The 16144-nt window shown below is 40.2% G+C and overlaps 1 protein-coding gene across 1 annotated transcript; it reads left to right on the top strand.

Annotated features, from left to right (window-relative positions):
- Positions 1-7304: 7304 nt before the first annotated feature.
- On the top strand, positions 7305-16144 carry LOC117254734 (N-acetylmuramoyl-L-alanine amidase-like). The gene is made up of 5 exons (XM_033623130.2): positions 7305-7531; positions 11052-11912; positions 14035-14245; positions 14668-14965; positions 16077-16144. Exons 1-5 carry the CDS (start codon positions 7459-7461, stop codon positions 16104-16106), a joined length of 1473 nt encoding a protein of 490 aa, XP_033479021.1. The 5' UTR covers positions 7305-7458; the 3' UTR covers positions 16107-16144.

The raw sequence follows: 16144 nt of genomic DNA, 5'->3' as shown, positions 1-16144 counted from the left end.
TCTCTCAGGTCATGTGACTGACGCCACGTGACCGCATGACTCACAGCGCTGAGCGCGAGCGCTGTTGTGCTCGAGGCCACGAGGTACATGCTGATTTATTGGTTAATACCTCTGCAAGGCGTGATTTACTGTGCAGCTGAACAACTGCATTTGTATTTTGCAGAATTAAAAGCCCTGAAATATCTGCCGCTGTCCTGTGTGGCCTGGAGGAAGCCCACTCCTAAAAGAGTCACCAAAAACGTTTATCAAATAATCTCCTACATGAAGCAGTGTCAAGGTTATTCAACAGCATAAATTTAAATTACCTTATCTCAGGGGTCATGAGTCTGACAACAAAAATATTCACTCAACTAATTCTTCTAAAAGTATTACCAGGTTTAATTATATCTCAAAAGTGAGTGACCTTCTATCATAATACATCGGTTATTTATTTAAAGGGCCAGTGTGTAATATTTGGCATGGTTTATTGTCAATCTGAATCTGAATCTGAATATTCTACCCATTAATATGTTTATACAAGTGTATGATCGCTATAAAATAAAATTTGTTTGGTTTTCGTAGCCTTATAATTATGCTTTTATATATATATATAGTAAGGGCCTTGCTTTAGAGAGATCGCCATCTTTCGCCGCCATGTATGTACGGCACACCGAGCGGACAATCCAGCCAGCCAGAGAACGCGTTTCGCGTGTATAAATAAACCAACGAAGACAGCAGAAGGAAGGAAGAAGGAGGAAGAAACAGCAGAGAGTGTTAGTTGTTCGTCGATAGAGTAGTGAAAAGTTTTTTTAGTTATAAAGTTTGCGAATGGACCACACTTACCACGCAACAGGAGAGAATGAACCCGAACCGTCATCTGCGAGGAAAAGAAGACGCAACTTCACTCCTTGTGATGCACTCTCTGCGGCGCTTTTCCTCCTGGTGATATATCTCCCCAACGATGGTAGCACCGAATCCCATTCTGTGCATTCAGCCTCTCTTCTCGCCCGCTCAGCATCAAACACATGGAGCTCCTCATCTGTGTGCTCCGGATCAAACAGGTATGGCTCTGGGTCTGTGTCCGCTACAAGAAACTCTTCAAAATCGCGTTCAAAGTCGTCCATTGCAGCTACTATAGTCCGGAGATATTGCTAGGCTAAATAAACAGCTGAGCTCAGTTTACTGGCTACGCTGTCAGTCAGTGTGCGGGCTGGAGATTGAGCAGAGAGGGGAGGGAGGTCCCCACTCAGAATGGTAACGAGTATGTGTGTAAAGTTATGAAGTGTGTCTGTTACGCTAGAAGAGTCAGAGTTTGGGACGGAGTGAAGTGTTACCAGAGTTTTTGGAGTGCTCAAATAAACGGGCCTTTTTCCCGAACGCTCCTCTGGTCTCCTGCTTGTGAGGGATTCATTACAATATCGTAACATGGTTTAGATTTCTAAATAAACATTCACCTCGTCGCTAGATAGACCTGCTCCTGAAAAAGTCGTGTGCAAGGCTTTTTGTCCCTACGAGGCCACCGTCATTTACCCAACGGGAGGGGTGAGCGAGTGAGCCCTGCAATCTAGAATTTGACCACTGATGTCACTGTTTTCAACCCATTTTACACACTGGCCCTTTAATATACTTCAATTAGCTAGTAGCCTGGGCTATTTGTTTAAATTACTGAACTCAAAGGGCTTATATTTGGAACAAGCATCTATATGGGACAGGCCTTTAATTCCTTTAACACAGAACTGTTGCTCAGCAAAGATGGGAAATACAATCAAGTTCAAGTCAAGTTCAACTTTATTGTCATTTCCACATACAGAGTACATGGGAACGAAATTGCACTTTCTCCCAACCCTAAGGTGCCATTATACACTTACAAAATATAAATTTATAAAGATAAAAAATATATACATATCACACATTGCAAGTATAAAGATATAAAGATAAAAAAGTTGGAGGATGCTCTGCAGCGTCTTCAAATTGTTTATTTGAACCAGTATGAATTTTACTCGTATAAAAATTAGGCTTTGAATAACATCAATTATGAATCATTCATTTGATCTAGCTCTGAGAGACAGCACTTCAGAGAAAGAGAGTTACGTCACTCATTTTACGGCACCCGACATGACACAACACCACTTTATCCTATTAAAACAATATTCATAATTAGGATTATTTTTGATGATAAATTATTTTGAGTCTTTTGATCAGTGGACCCTTATGGGCTTAAGAAATATTTTAACTTACAGAGTAATCGAGGAATGGACACATAGTCTGACTTTATGACAGTTTCAGAGGAAGGGAGTCACCACTTGTTTTTTCATCATGCTGGTAAATATGAATTAATTACGGTCTTCTCTGGTGCTCATGGTTTCAGTAAAATGAACTGAACCAATCTAACGACATGTAGCATCTCCATATTGACAGAAGTTTAAACATTTATATTTGTATGTACGATCTAAACAGTTAACTAGTGTTAGCTCAAGTGGGTAGCCGACAACCTGGGTTTATACATCCAGAGAACTTCTATAAAATGAACGGCTTGGCAACCAGACTGGGCGTCTAATAGAGACAGGCCTTTATTTATCAAAATGTGTAGCCACAGCGGGCTATTAGAGGGAAGTAGGTGTTTAATTAGAACTAGGCTTTTAATTGATGGTTTATGGTAGATCCAGATGCACATTAAAACTTCTTAATTTCTGTTATCAAAATAACAAGCTTTAAAAAAGCACCCTTTCACAGAGGTGTAAACTGATTATTTTATGTAATGAGCTGCATATTGCATTAACATTTTTCAACAGGCTATAATTTCAACTCAGTGCTGCCAGGATCTGCAATTTAAAAGACAATATTCACAGAGGACTGCTGTGCTGGATAACATTACAATGAACAGTTTCTGTTTCTCTGATCACGCATTGAAAAGACTACCTCCTAACATAATTGGATGCATAATAAATTTCGCCTTTGCTCTGATTATTTTCAGTCACATTCAATCAGGACAAACTATGCAAACAGTTTTGTGAGACTGTCAAATGTCATTTAATGTGTTTTAGGGGTAAATGCAAAAAAGCTATTTCATCTGTTGCAACTGACTTCATCTTTGCCATTAGTCTATAATATCTTACCATCACACATTTGTGGAGCTCAGAAACAGAAGCAGAGTGAGAAGTCCCATTTTTTTCCTCTCTTGGACAAATGACTCATCTTCTCTCCCTTTCTTTCCTAACACTTAATTTTCCAGTTGCAGCATCTTCTATGGTTAAACACCTGACTTCTGAAAACAGAAACATTTTAATACTATTGTTCCCAGATGTCAAGAAAAACTACCTTCAATAAAGAATCCTTTCATGTATTTACTTAGATTTTATCAGAACAAAACATAGACGTGAACATTATATTGCATGGATACACATAATGCTTTAATTGCAGGCTTAATGGGTGATGCAGGTGAAGCTGCCCCACCTCTGCAATACATGCCTGTAAGAGTCTGTTGTGGTGATTTCACAATACAAACACACATAGACAGTCTGAGAGGGCTCTAGCTATTATCCCATCCAGCCTGTCAATACAGATGCAGTCACAGGTTTGATCTGACTAATGTGGTAACACAGGGAAATGGATGATTTTCCATCAGCTGTTTTTCTTGGAAGTTGTTGGTGTCAGCCTCATACACTGTGCAAAAACAACTTTAGCACGACATTAACCAAATGTTAGTAAATAGACATTTTAGTACACCATTGACATTTTGAGTTTCCCCAGGCAAATCTACCTTTACTACTACAAAGGAGTACAATCAATAATTAAAACATATGTCTGAGTAAAAGCTTCATTTAGTACATTCAATACAGTGCACTCTAAAAAAGAATCCATCGGTTCAACTTGAAAAAATAAGGTAACAATTTGCATTGTTGAATAAGTTGAATCAACTTATAATTATCCAAACGTGTTGATAGTTAGTGGTCAAACTATTTTATTGAAGATATTCTAACTTAATTCTTAACTAAATTCCATCCCACTCAAAAGTGTCTTTCTTTATTTTGACCAACCTCTTAAAACATGTTGTCAACTGACTAAAACACATTAATGTAACTTACATAAATATATATATATAGATTTATATATATATACATATACATATATACACATTTATGCTGGAAAAACTCATATAGTTGAAGCATTATCCACTAACCCCATGGACCATTTAGGGTGCACTAAGAATCCACTGACTGAGCTTAAAATAATTTAAGGTATTATTAGTAGCTTCCACTCTGGCATATTTAGTCAGTCCTATGGGTCTTTTATGGTGTGACAAACTCAGTTTAGTACAACCAATATGATTTGCTTTGACCTCAAAAAACTTAATTAAGTTGAATTAAATACTAATCCAAAATTTTTGGTGATATGTAATGGTCAAATTATTTTATTTAAGACATTCCAACTTATTTATTTCCATACTATTGAAAATTGTCCAAAATGTTTTTAATTTTTTTTTAAAGATATTTTTTGGGGGCATTTTCAGCCTTTAATGGATAGGACAGACAAGTGTTAAGGGGGGAGAGAGAGAGAGAGAGAGGGAGTGACAGGCAGCAAAGGGCCACAGGCTGGAGTTGAACCCAGGCCGCTGCCCTGTACATGGGGCGCCTGCTCTACCACTAAGCCAGACGCCCAATGTTTTTGGTTTTGACTGGCTTCTTAAAATAAGTTGTCAACTAACTGAACTACGTTAATGTAACTAACAGAATTTTTTATGCTGAAAAACTTATTTAAGTGTTATCCACTAACCCCATGACTCATTAGAGTTTTGTCTTCAGAGCTGAGATTAATAGTCCATTGATTAATCAGATGTGTGAAGGAAACTTCATTAATAACAATTTTGTCAGTCCACCATTCTTAAATGAAATGGTTACACTGCCATCACTCCAGTCTGAGCAGTCTTACAGACATTTCAGCACTCAATTTCGACTTCACATCTCAAAATTTTGATTAAATGTGAATATATTCATTTGTCATTTTCATCATTCATTCCATTTTTCATTCCTACAGAGCCACTAAAGCCCACAAACTTTACAACTTATGGGAGCAATTAATTATCTTGTGCGCACCATGAACGTAGCTACTGCGACCTCACCTATTGGTTTGTGGGCTGCTGTTTTGACACCTTGGCCTCTAGTTTCCCGGCGCGGCGCAGGGTGGCAAACCCCGCGCAGAGCTAGTTTCGAGCTAGTTTTGCAGCAGTGACAGTTTCGTGCCAAAAGGCTTCGCCGAAGGTGCGCTAAAAGCTCGCCAGCTGAGACCAGGTCTACTGTCAGCGCAGGCGAAGCGCAGCCGGTGTAGCGGAAGTTTGGTTGACCGGCGGACAGTCCGTACACGTCACCAAAACCTCACAGGCAGGTTTCCAGAATATCAGGCACATAAACGATGCAATAAATACCCACAAAAACCACTATTCAATGCAACTATCTGCAATCAGCACATAAATTTATCTCTATATCGACTGTCCCGTCACATCTGATGTCAGATCAAAGGGGATTGGCACTGTTTGGCACGTTTGGCACGCGTAATGGAAACCCAACCTGATTTGATTAACACAGCTGCAAACTAATGGGTTCACATCCCTCTCAGCCAACCACAAACAGCCACAGCATCAGATAGGGAGTATATATTCAGCATCTGTCATCTTAGAAAAGTCAAAAGAAAAGAAATAGAGTGAGACTGCGAGAGAGAAAGAGAGAGAGCGCGCGCACGAGAGAAACGCAACATTGATTTACAATTGTGGTGACCTCCTCCCAGGCTACCTTTGCATCATCAGCCCGTGGAGGTCTGCTCGCAGTTCCGTATATTTGGACACTGCGAGCTTGGACCTCCCGGACCAAAACATCAGTTTCCTCCTGGGAGAAGTCTGGCTGTCTGACGCTGCTGCTCTCTTCTGCCATGGCGAATTGAGTAAACTCTCATTATGCCTTCACGCGGCGCATTTAAGGGCGAGGAGAGGGGCTCATTTGATTGGTGTGATGTGTGTTAAACCCATTCCACGCCTTCTCTCCTCCCTCTTTCCGACTTGCGCCGGTAGGAGGGACGGAGGTGGGAAAGAGGAGTAGCTGCGCCCGCGTGCACGGTGTGCCAAACTTGCAAAATCTGCCTAGCCACACCCAGTTGGCGAAGCGCAGGTGCACTGCACTTCTGCCTCGTCTGGTCTGCGAAACTAGAGGCCCTTAAGTTCAACATTTTGGCTGTCACCATCTGTTTTTTTTTGGAACCAGAAGTTACCGTATTTGGACAAGAGGGTGGAACTATGGAGGAGTGAGGGGTGGATCTGACTCACAGACTGTAGCAACAGCCTGTCATGTTGCCCCACTCTGAAAGATGTGTAACTTTGAGCCTTAATGAAATATAAGCAGGTGCGTTATTAAAAAAAATAATCCCCCATACTTTGCCAAGAATGTTGAAATCACCTATAGAAACCAAAACTGTTGTTTGTACCTGGCTGTAAACAGGTTGGGCATTTTAACACGAGCGTCCGTGGGGATTTGCTCTGTTTTGGAGCCAGCCTCAAGTGGCCATTCAAGGATCTGTAGTTTCTGGCACTTCCACATTGGCTGAATTTTTCACCGTTGGGGGTTACCGCTTCCTGCGCAAAAAATAAACAAATATCACCTTACATGACTTTAGAGGCTCTGTATATTTAGAAGTTTTAATGTCTAGGTATTTTTCTTTACTGGCAGAAATGGGCTTCCATACATTGGGCTTGCACACTGTTATAGAAAGGTATTAATTGATTTATCTTTGTGGGTTCATTTAATCTTCATAACACAAATTCATATTTGGCTTTTTATCTATAAATTTTTTAATGACTTAAAATCTTGAACTTTAGCATCATACTACCACAAGCTGTTATATACAAACTACAACAGGACAATCATAATCATAATTTCCCTGCATTAAAAGTAAATGGAATCTAACAGTTTCTGTGATTTCCCATAACTAAAATAATTCCTGGTACTTGTGAGTACACAACAGTCATCGCATGAGAAGGTAAACATTTACCGCAAATCTGCTTTAGTTTTCACTTCAGTTTGTTTATTGAATGACATTCTGTATTCAGAGGAAGCTGTACGAGGCTGCATGACTCGAGAGTGACACAACTCAATATAATTAGGAGAATCATTTTCTGTAATAAACTCTACTGCAGGGGCCCAGACTTTGTTTTGCTCATGACACACTTTAACTTCTGGATCAATACTTGGAACCATCAGTGTACACTGAGTACTCTTCACCTATTGGGACACAACACTGCAGTCATGCACGTACACCTACACAAATACACCTACACAACTCAGAAGTGCTTGGAAGCGTAACTGTGCTACTCAGATTACTTTTTTGGAGAGCCTGTCTTTTGTTCGTTTAGCTCGGAGAAAGCCTTTTAGTTTGTTTTTTATTTCTTTTGTTTTTTAGTTGCTTTTTTCAGAGGCAGCAGCCAGGAGATCCAACATGACTTTATCTGGAGTGTCGTTTTTTGCTCTGGGTTTATCCTACGTCTTAACTGTTTATGGCAGGTCGACAGGTATGTTTAATTATTTTAAACTTGTCAGCTTTTGTGTTAGCTTGAGTTGAATTCTTCATTAGTCTGCATAGCTTCTTTATGGTATGCTGATGAGGAATATTTTTGTCATGTGGTGATTTACTAACTCCTTGAAATCTGTAATCTTTAAATAAGACAAGCACAGGTTTCTATAATGCTCATCCTCTTTTTTTATTATTAAATACTGAAAAGGCCTACTAAATTTTCTGATTATCAATCAACAAACAAACCTTTTTTTTCCAGATTCACTCATCACACATACAGATATTAACTAACATCTATATCCACCCCCAGAAATGAATCTCATATAATCAAAGAGACAAAAACGTACAGGAGGAAAAAAATATGTTTTACATTATAACCATTAATGGAGATTTGAAAATGAAAGAGAAAGGACCTTAGCCTGGTCAAATTTTAGGTTTTTACATTACCACCTCCAACAAGCATCAATGAGATGTTACTTTTCATGTTAATCTATAAAATAAGCTCTCAATAACCACACCAAGTTAAGGGACTGTATGAAAATGATTGGCGGGATGGGGGTTTTGGTTTAGAGAAGGTGAAAGGGTTATATCTCACTGATACTGTCCTCAAAAGAAAAACAACAGCATAAGTTGCTTGAGCGAATGGCTCCAAAAAAATTCAAGTGACAAAACCCTCTGGAAGTGTTGGAATAATGACAGTCTGTCGGGAGCAAAAGAGGGAGTAGTGTGAAGCTGTTATGGAACGACAAAGTCCATGTATGTAGGAAGTCAGCGTGGGAGGATGGATCAACAAAATATCAAACTTTAACTCGGGGGAGCGCTGTTTGTTTCCTGTTTCCTGTCGGCAGTCAATAACCCCTTTTACACCGCTTGTTTAAAGTGGCAGAGATGATAGAGATGTTCTGGAGGTAGTAACAGAGTCCAATCGACGTCTGTGTAAAAAGTGTGAGCCGGCAGGATGGGCGGGCTTGAAATTTCCGTGACGTCTTATAAGTGCGACCAACTGCCAAGACATTTAAAAAGCACCTATAAGCAGTTAGCAGCTAACTCAGAGAAGAAAAACAGCAAGAATATCGACAAATTGGGGAGTCAATGTGATGCGGGTGCTCCTTACCCTCGGAAAATAAGATGAGAGAACTGCCATATAACAGGTACAGCCAATGTTAGTTGATGCAATGTTATGCCATTGTTACTGTTATAAAGTGTTGCCCAACACACACTGAAAAGTCACACTAGAGGCAGACGCTTCTGTGTTACATGTCACGCCTGTCATGCCTGTTTTAAATCCAGCATGCCGGCGTGCTATCTAAAATCACACACTGAGGCGACATGATACGGTTGTTTGCTTCTGCATAAAAAAAACAAAACTGGCGCAATTAAGGGTCTTTGTTACGGTAGTTTTGTGGGATCTTTGTGTAAAAAGAGCCAATGCTTGTTCCTTTTGACTTAGACCATGATCATCCTGTAACCCTATCCATGCATGTGTAATTGTAACCATGACAACGTAGGTCTTTTTTTTATCCCAAACCACAATGTTTTCCATTGAGTCACGATCTTTCCGTCAACCTAACCAAGTTGGTTTTGTCCTTAAACCTAACCAAACATTAACCACTGCGGTACAGATGTGAAGATAGACGGACAGGCAGTGGCGATGTTGTTTTGTTGATAGACGGGTCAGATCAGAAAACACTGACATGAGTTGCTTTGCAGGGCATTAGTTGTTTAATCTGGATGACTTGTTAGTCTTTGTCTTTCTGCTGAAGGGAGGGCAGTCTGACCTTTACTGGAGGAGAGAAGGAGAGGGTTTCTAATTTTTTTTTTTTCATTATATTTGACACGAGTTTAATCTTGCAAAATGTATTGCAATTTCATCATGTAATTGGTTTCGTATCAAGCCACAGCAACATCTGTAATTAACATTTACTTTTTTATTTTAAAAGCATCAATGTTCAGACTTGGAAACATTTTTATACTTTGCCTCTTTTAGTAACTAATTGTGAAACAAATTTTACCCACTTAATTCTGTTTCTTTTTTTAAATGCTGGGAGGGTGATGCAAAAAGTGAAAGGAAGGGTCCACAGAAAACAAAAATGATGAGTGAGAGATTTGCTTTTAAAAAAAAAAGCAAGGTTCTCCTGTGTCTCCAGTGACCCCTCCAAAAATGTTCGTACTGTCCCTAACATAGCTTTGATCTGAATTTGTCAGTGTCAGTGTCATTAACTGTGTCACATACACCAGGGATCTTATCTGACGAAAACTCTGTCTGTCTGTGTGTCTGTTCCACGTTTTTCACCTCATTGACTTGGTCAATCCATGTGAAATTTGGCACAGTGGTAGAGGGTCATGGGAGGATGTGAATGAAGCAGTATTACATCCATTGGCCAAACGGGGGCGCTATAGCAACCGACTGAAATTGCAAACTTTGAATGGGCATATCTCATGACCTGTATGTCGTAGAGACATGAAACTTTGCACAGAGATGCCTCTCCTCATGAGGAACAAATTTGCCTCAGGAACCCATAACTTCTGGTTATATAGATTTTCCGCCATTTTGAATTTTTTGAAACACTTCAAATCGATCTCTTCCTAGGAAGTTTGGCCGATCTGCATGAAACTCGGTGAACATAATCTAGGGACCAATATCTCAAGTTCCCTTTTGGCAAAAGTTGGAAAACTTACTAAAACTGAGCTTCTATAAGGCAATGAATATTGCGGAGGGCGTGGCTCATCACATAAAGGTGTATAACATCTCAAGGGTTTCACAGATCACCACGCAACTTTGTAGGCATATGACCACACATAATCTGAGGGGACCCCATTATTATTGACTGATCAAACAAAATGGGGGCGCTAGAGAGCTAATTTCTTATCTAGGCCTAACCGCCATATCGATTTTTACTAAACTTGGTAGATATGTAGAACAGGACGCCTCAAGGTGACTGGAGAAATGTAACTCAAATTGGCAACTGGGTGGCGCTATAACAACAGAAAAATGCTTAAAAATGGCTAAAATGCGACTGATCGCTGTGGCTCCCCCTGTGGCCGAACGTTGTTGTTTTTTTCTAATTTTTGGTATGACTAAGTCATGGTATGGTATGCTGTACATAATCACGGAAACTGTCTGTCAGTCATTCTGTCTGTCCCACGTTTGACAAATGATACCATTCTACCACTACTGGCAATGGTACTACTGTACTTTCAATAAAGCAATTGTACTATCAAATTCACAAAACCTCTGTCTGAATACATTGCTCTTCTTAATGGGTTCAGCTGACTATTTAATCTGCAATTTCCTATGACCTGTATCCCAAACACACACCATGTGAAACTGTACGTGGGCAACTGTGCACTCAATGGGTATGGACTAGTTGTATTAAAACCTTGTTTCACCCTATTTTATCCTCTTCTCCCCACTACCTACAACCTGACAGTTTATGTGAGTAGTCAGTTTTCGTAAATAGTTATTAAGAGTCATTACTGCACTTCCCTCACTTCTTTTGTTCCTGATTTGTTGTCAGGTCTCCATCTGCGCAACATGGACAGCTTCATCCAGGCTGTGCAGCAGGTGGAAGAGTCCAACCCTGGTCTGTCCCCCCTGGCTCTGGTTCGGGCCCTGCGGAGGACCGCCGGCCACGACGATGAGATGACCATTCATTTCTTGGGTGCCTCGTATAATCTCACTGATGCTGAGGTCCTAGAGACAGCCATTCTCAATGCCTCGTCCTTTAGCTTCTTTGACAAGGCCATCCACCACATTGTGACAGATTACGGAGAGGAAAGAGGGGTGGTTCTGGCTCCAGATGGCACCACGGTGGCTCTTGCACCCTTACTGCGAGGGATCGAAGCAGGACTGAAAGCCAACATGGAGGGGACACCAGCTGTTGGGCTCTTTCCTCTCACCTTAGGCAAGACGCTGGGCTTGTCCTTCCTCAGCCTACAGGACATCCCGGCATCTAAGCGCATGGGGCCTAACGGGTGCTGGGACAGCGTGGACCACCCAAAGTTGTTCAAGCTGTCTTGGCCTGCTACACTGGCCACTGATGCTGTCATTCATGGGGGCATGGATGGAGTTATACTGGGCACAGACCTCAGCAACCTAACTGCATCTGAACAGCTGCAGGCCCTCAGTGAAGTTTTGAAAGGATACTATAGTTTTACTCTTCAGGAGGGACAGGGTATGGATGATATAACCAGCCACATTAGCCCGAGGCGAAGGGAGATCTCTCGAGCCATTCTGGAGCCACTCGATCTTCACAGCCAGGTGATGGAGACACTAACGCTAGTGTGGAAGTTGGAGAAGACACAATGGATAGCTCTGGACACTGGCTTGGGGAAGGCGGTGAAGGATGGATTACAGGCTTTTGTGCACAAGTACTGGGGTGAGCTATGAAGTGATTAATAAAAGTACACTTGGGTGCAAAGTAGGGCTGCAACTATTTTCATCAGTGATTAAACTACCATGTTTAATTAATCACTTGGTCTCTAAAACTTGTGAAAAATGTGCATCACAAGTTCCCAAACCCAATAGTCACTTTTAAAATGCCTGTTGTTGTTTAACAAAAAAGATATTCAGTTTACTGTCATGGAAGGGAATGAAAACAGAAATGTATTTACATTTGAGAAGCTGGAACCTGTGATTTTTTTATATTACATTATCAATATTGTTGCAGATATTTTTTCTGCTAACAAGCCAGTTAATTTATCAACCCGTTGTTGCATCTCTGGCACAAAGGCTGGTCCTTGGGATGGTTAAAGAAATGTGTACAATGGGCTTTCTCATTATTTATATATAGTCTGGAGAGTGTTGGATAGTATGACCAATTCTAGATTTTTGAGCCTGATACCATATTAAACATTGACAGTGTAGCAGAAGCAGTAATACTAAACTTACACCTGCAATAAGATGCCAGGCGATCCGCTGACCATTTCCTTATTCACAGTGGAAATAAACTGATCCACACAGGGACTTTTTTGTGCTTTGAATGTAAATTATGTGCCAGAGTGCTTTAAAAAAAAAAGCATCAAAATAGAGCTTTTTATTTACTCAACAGAAATCCTGAATGTCCTCAAATCCCAGAAACGTCCCTGTATACACCTGACCTGTGTGGAGCTGCCGCGACGGGATTTGCATCATTTAACAATTTTATCCGATAAATATTAATTATGATTTTTATCAACAAGCCCCTAGCCTCCTGTCATTCTGCATAAGCGGCCCCAGGGCAAAGCAAGTTGAGTATTCCTGCCTTAAAGAGTAATGTCAGTCTCAAACCGTGATGTCAGGATGTACTGACACACCAAGGAGTACACCTCTACATCACTGCAGTAAGGCAAGAAGTTAAACAAAAAACATGACTGTCAGAGGGTTTTACGTTGTTCTTGAAAATTAACCTAATCAATGTTCATATTGAATAGTGGGTAGATTAATTGATAATGAAAACAAAATAGAGAATTATCACCTGACTCCCTTCAACTCTAAGAAGCATTTTAGTGTCTTTCAGCAGGCAGCAGTTATTAGCGAAAGAGCTCTGATAAACCTGCTACGCTACCTGATCAGCTAAAAACAGCAGGCAGACGCAGTTAACGACAAGCTGGTGAATGTAATGCAGTATTTAGCAGCTAAAGAGACGGATATTACAAAACTAAAAGAGAGAGAATATTGGACTCTTGTTCATCAGGTGGATACAAACATAACTCCAAATAATGCTTATGTTGCCCCATGTCTGCTGGATGTGTAGGCTAAATAAGCAAATGTTTGTTAACATGCTCGTACATCAACTTTATAAGGAGATAATATGTCAGTGTTGTGTTCACTGCCCCTAGAAGGACAGAAATCGAGATCTAAGACCTAGATATGTTTTGAGCATTTTTACAGTTGAACAATTAGCTTGTTAGCCCCTCTGGTGAAGAAACAGCTGATTATGTGAAACCAAAGCTCAACATTGTTAAATTACTATATGGACTTAATAGACTTTTCGTAACTACACAAAGTACTTTATGCAGGTACTTTCGTAACTACATCAAGTACGTCATTTTATGTCACTTGGGCCATGTCCTGTACATTGTTATTTTAATTTAAATCAAGATCTTTTCCCAAACTTACCCAAGTAATATTTGTTCTCTAACCCTAACCAAACTGCAAACACTTCACAATGAAAATGGGACCATTGCTAATAGACACATTGCTTTGGTGTTGCCAGCACATAATTTTAACACATTTTGTGCCCACCACACAATGTGTTGTTAAGAGGTCATGTCCATTCCATGTATTTATGTGAGACTGTTGGAAGAAACAATGTAATGGCACCCTTCCTTCCAAACTACATCATAATCATCTTTGACATTTATGTACTGCAATTTTTGTAAGCCAGCAGCTGACATATACATAGATACTGATATATCTGAAATGAACCAATATCAGTCAGACTCTCGTCTTAGGTACGACAGCCAAATCTGGATCTTTTTTAGTATCCTAACCTTCATCCTCTCTCCTCATCTCCTCAGACTGCCCTCAAATCATCCCTCGTTGTCAGTGGGGGGCAAAAGCCTACCAGAGTACACCTATCCCACTGTCTTTGCCTCTCAAGTTCCTCTACGTTCACCACACCTACGAGCCATCCTCGCCCTGTTTATCCTTCTCAAGGTGCTCTCGCGACATGAGAGCCATGCAGCGTTTCCATCAGGAAGTTCGTAACTGGAGCGACATAGGATACAGGTAACCAGCTCTTAGAGGAATAGTTTGACATCTTAGGAAATACACTCATTTGCTTTTTTTTATGTCAAGAGTTGGTTTCAATGAAAAGACTGATGTTGGAGACAGGAGGTGATTAGCCTAGCTTAGCATAAAGACTGGAAGCAAGGGGAAACAGATAGCCTGGCTCAATCCAAAGTCTAAACAATCTGCCTACTTCTAAAGCTCAATAATAAACACACTGTATCTCTCAAACAGAAATGTAAATGTTCAAGTTTGTGGTTTTACAAGCACACATTTGTTAGGAATATCTAGCAGCACAATTTCTGACTTAACATCATCCTCCAATATTTGCATGAATGTTGTTTAAAAAAAAAAAAAAGTTTATCTCCACTTACTGTACACTGCATTCATTAGTCATGTGAGTACTATCTTTGTGCCGTCAGCTTTGTGGTTGGCTCTGATGGCTACGTCTATGAAGGCAGAGGCTGGAACTACCTCGGCACACACACCAGGGGGCACAATGCCATTGGGTATGGCGTGTCAATCATTGGTAACTACACTGCCACCCTGCCATCCCGCCATGCCATCGAGCTGCTGCGCCATCGTCTGGTCCAATGTGCGGTAGATGGAGGAAGACTGGTTGCTAACTTCACGCTTTACGGCCACAGACAGATGGTGAACTACACCTCCTGCCCTGGGGACGCCTTCTTTTCAGAAATAAGAAGCTGGGAACACTTCAGGGTATGATATCTGCAACTGCTGGCTGTATAGTTTACTTCATTTTTGGAGAAGTTTCACTTTATGAAATGGCTCTTGAGTTAATCTTCCAGATTCTGAACTAATTTATCATTTTAATGTTTATACCATTCAAATCCACCACCTCCAGTGCAAATAACCTCAAACCAATGTTGCTTTAAATGGTTGCCAATGAAATGAATCTGTTTGGTCATCCTCACATGCAGGGCACCCACCGTCAGTTTACATCCACTGAAAGGCCTTGTTTTGCCACTGACAGACTCAGATTGTTAATTTATGTGTCTAACAACTGAAGAAAGGATCAGTATAGAACTAGACCTTTTTTTAAAGAGTCAGATCATTTCTGTTAAACCAGAAACAGCCCAGACACTGCTACTGCCAAACCCACCAGACTCCATTTAAATAAACAATAATTTTATCATTGTAAAAAAAAAAAAAACCCACTTCATTTATAGTCAACAAAATAAAATAAAACTCACAAAAAACATTCTTGTTTGTCTTTGTTCCAACAATAACCAACTCTGGTTTGGATGAAGTGAACTCCTTAACTTAATTCTGTTAGATGTGAAAATATGCTGGCCCTATACACCCATAAATTACAGTTCAGTTAAATGGAGTCTGGAGGGTTCAGTGATAGCATTTTTAAGGCTGTTTCTAGTTAAACAAAAAGGATTTTACACTTTAACAGGAGGGTCTGTCTCTGTAGGGATCCTTTCCATAATGTTGTCAGGCACTTAGAATAATCTGAACATGTCAATGGGAAAAACAAGCACTTTTAGTGGACAAAAACTGATAGTGCCAGTTGTCCTGAGTGGTTACATTGCTGACTGTTTCGCCAGCTTGCTCAATGCTGGACTAATTTCAAAAACTGTTTCTCCTAATTGTCATTTCGAAACAAAAACATGAGGAAATATGGTCCATGTTTACTGAAGTTACCCTTTAATGTCTGTATATTGTCAGGCATGTATATGAACATAAATATCATTGTAGTTTTTGTTTCAAGTCCCCAATTCAGTGGGACAGAGACAAACAAAAAAACATATGACACAAGAATCGCAGTCACAATAATCTAATTTCTTCTTTTATGATTTTACAGGAAACAGACTCTCCAGAAACAGAAGAATAAAGAGATTGGCCAACTGCAATAAATGTGATTGTTTCTAA

This window comes from Epinephelus lanceolatus, chromosome 3, assembly GCF_041903045.1.
Source record: "Epinephelus lanceolatus isolate andai-2023 chromosome 3, ASM4190304v1, whole genome shotgun sequence".
Taxonomy (NCBI): domain Eukaryota; kingdom Metazoa; phylum Chordata; class Actinopteri; order Perciformes; family Serranidae; genus Epinephelus; species Epinephelus lanceolatus.
The sequence above is the reverse complement of the archived record's forward strand: the minus strand, read 5'-3'. Positions and strand labels throughout refer to the sequence as shown.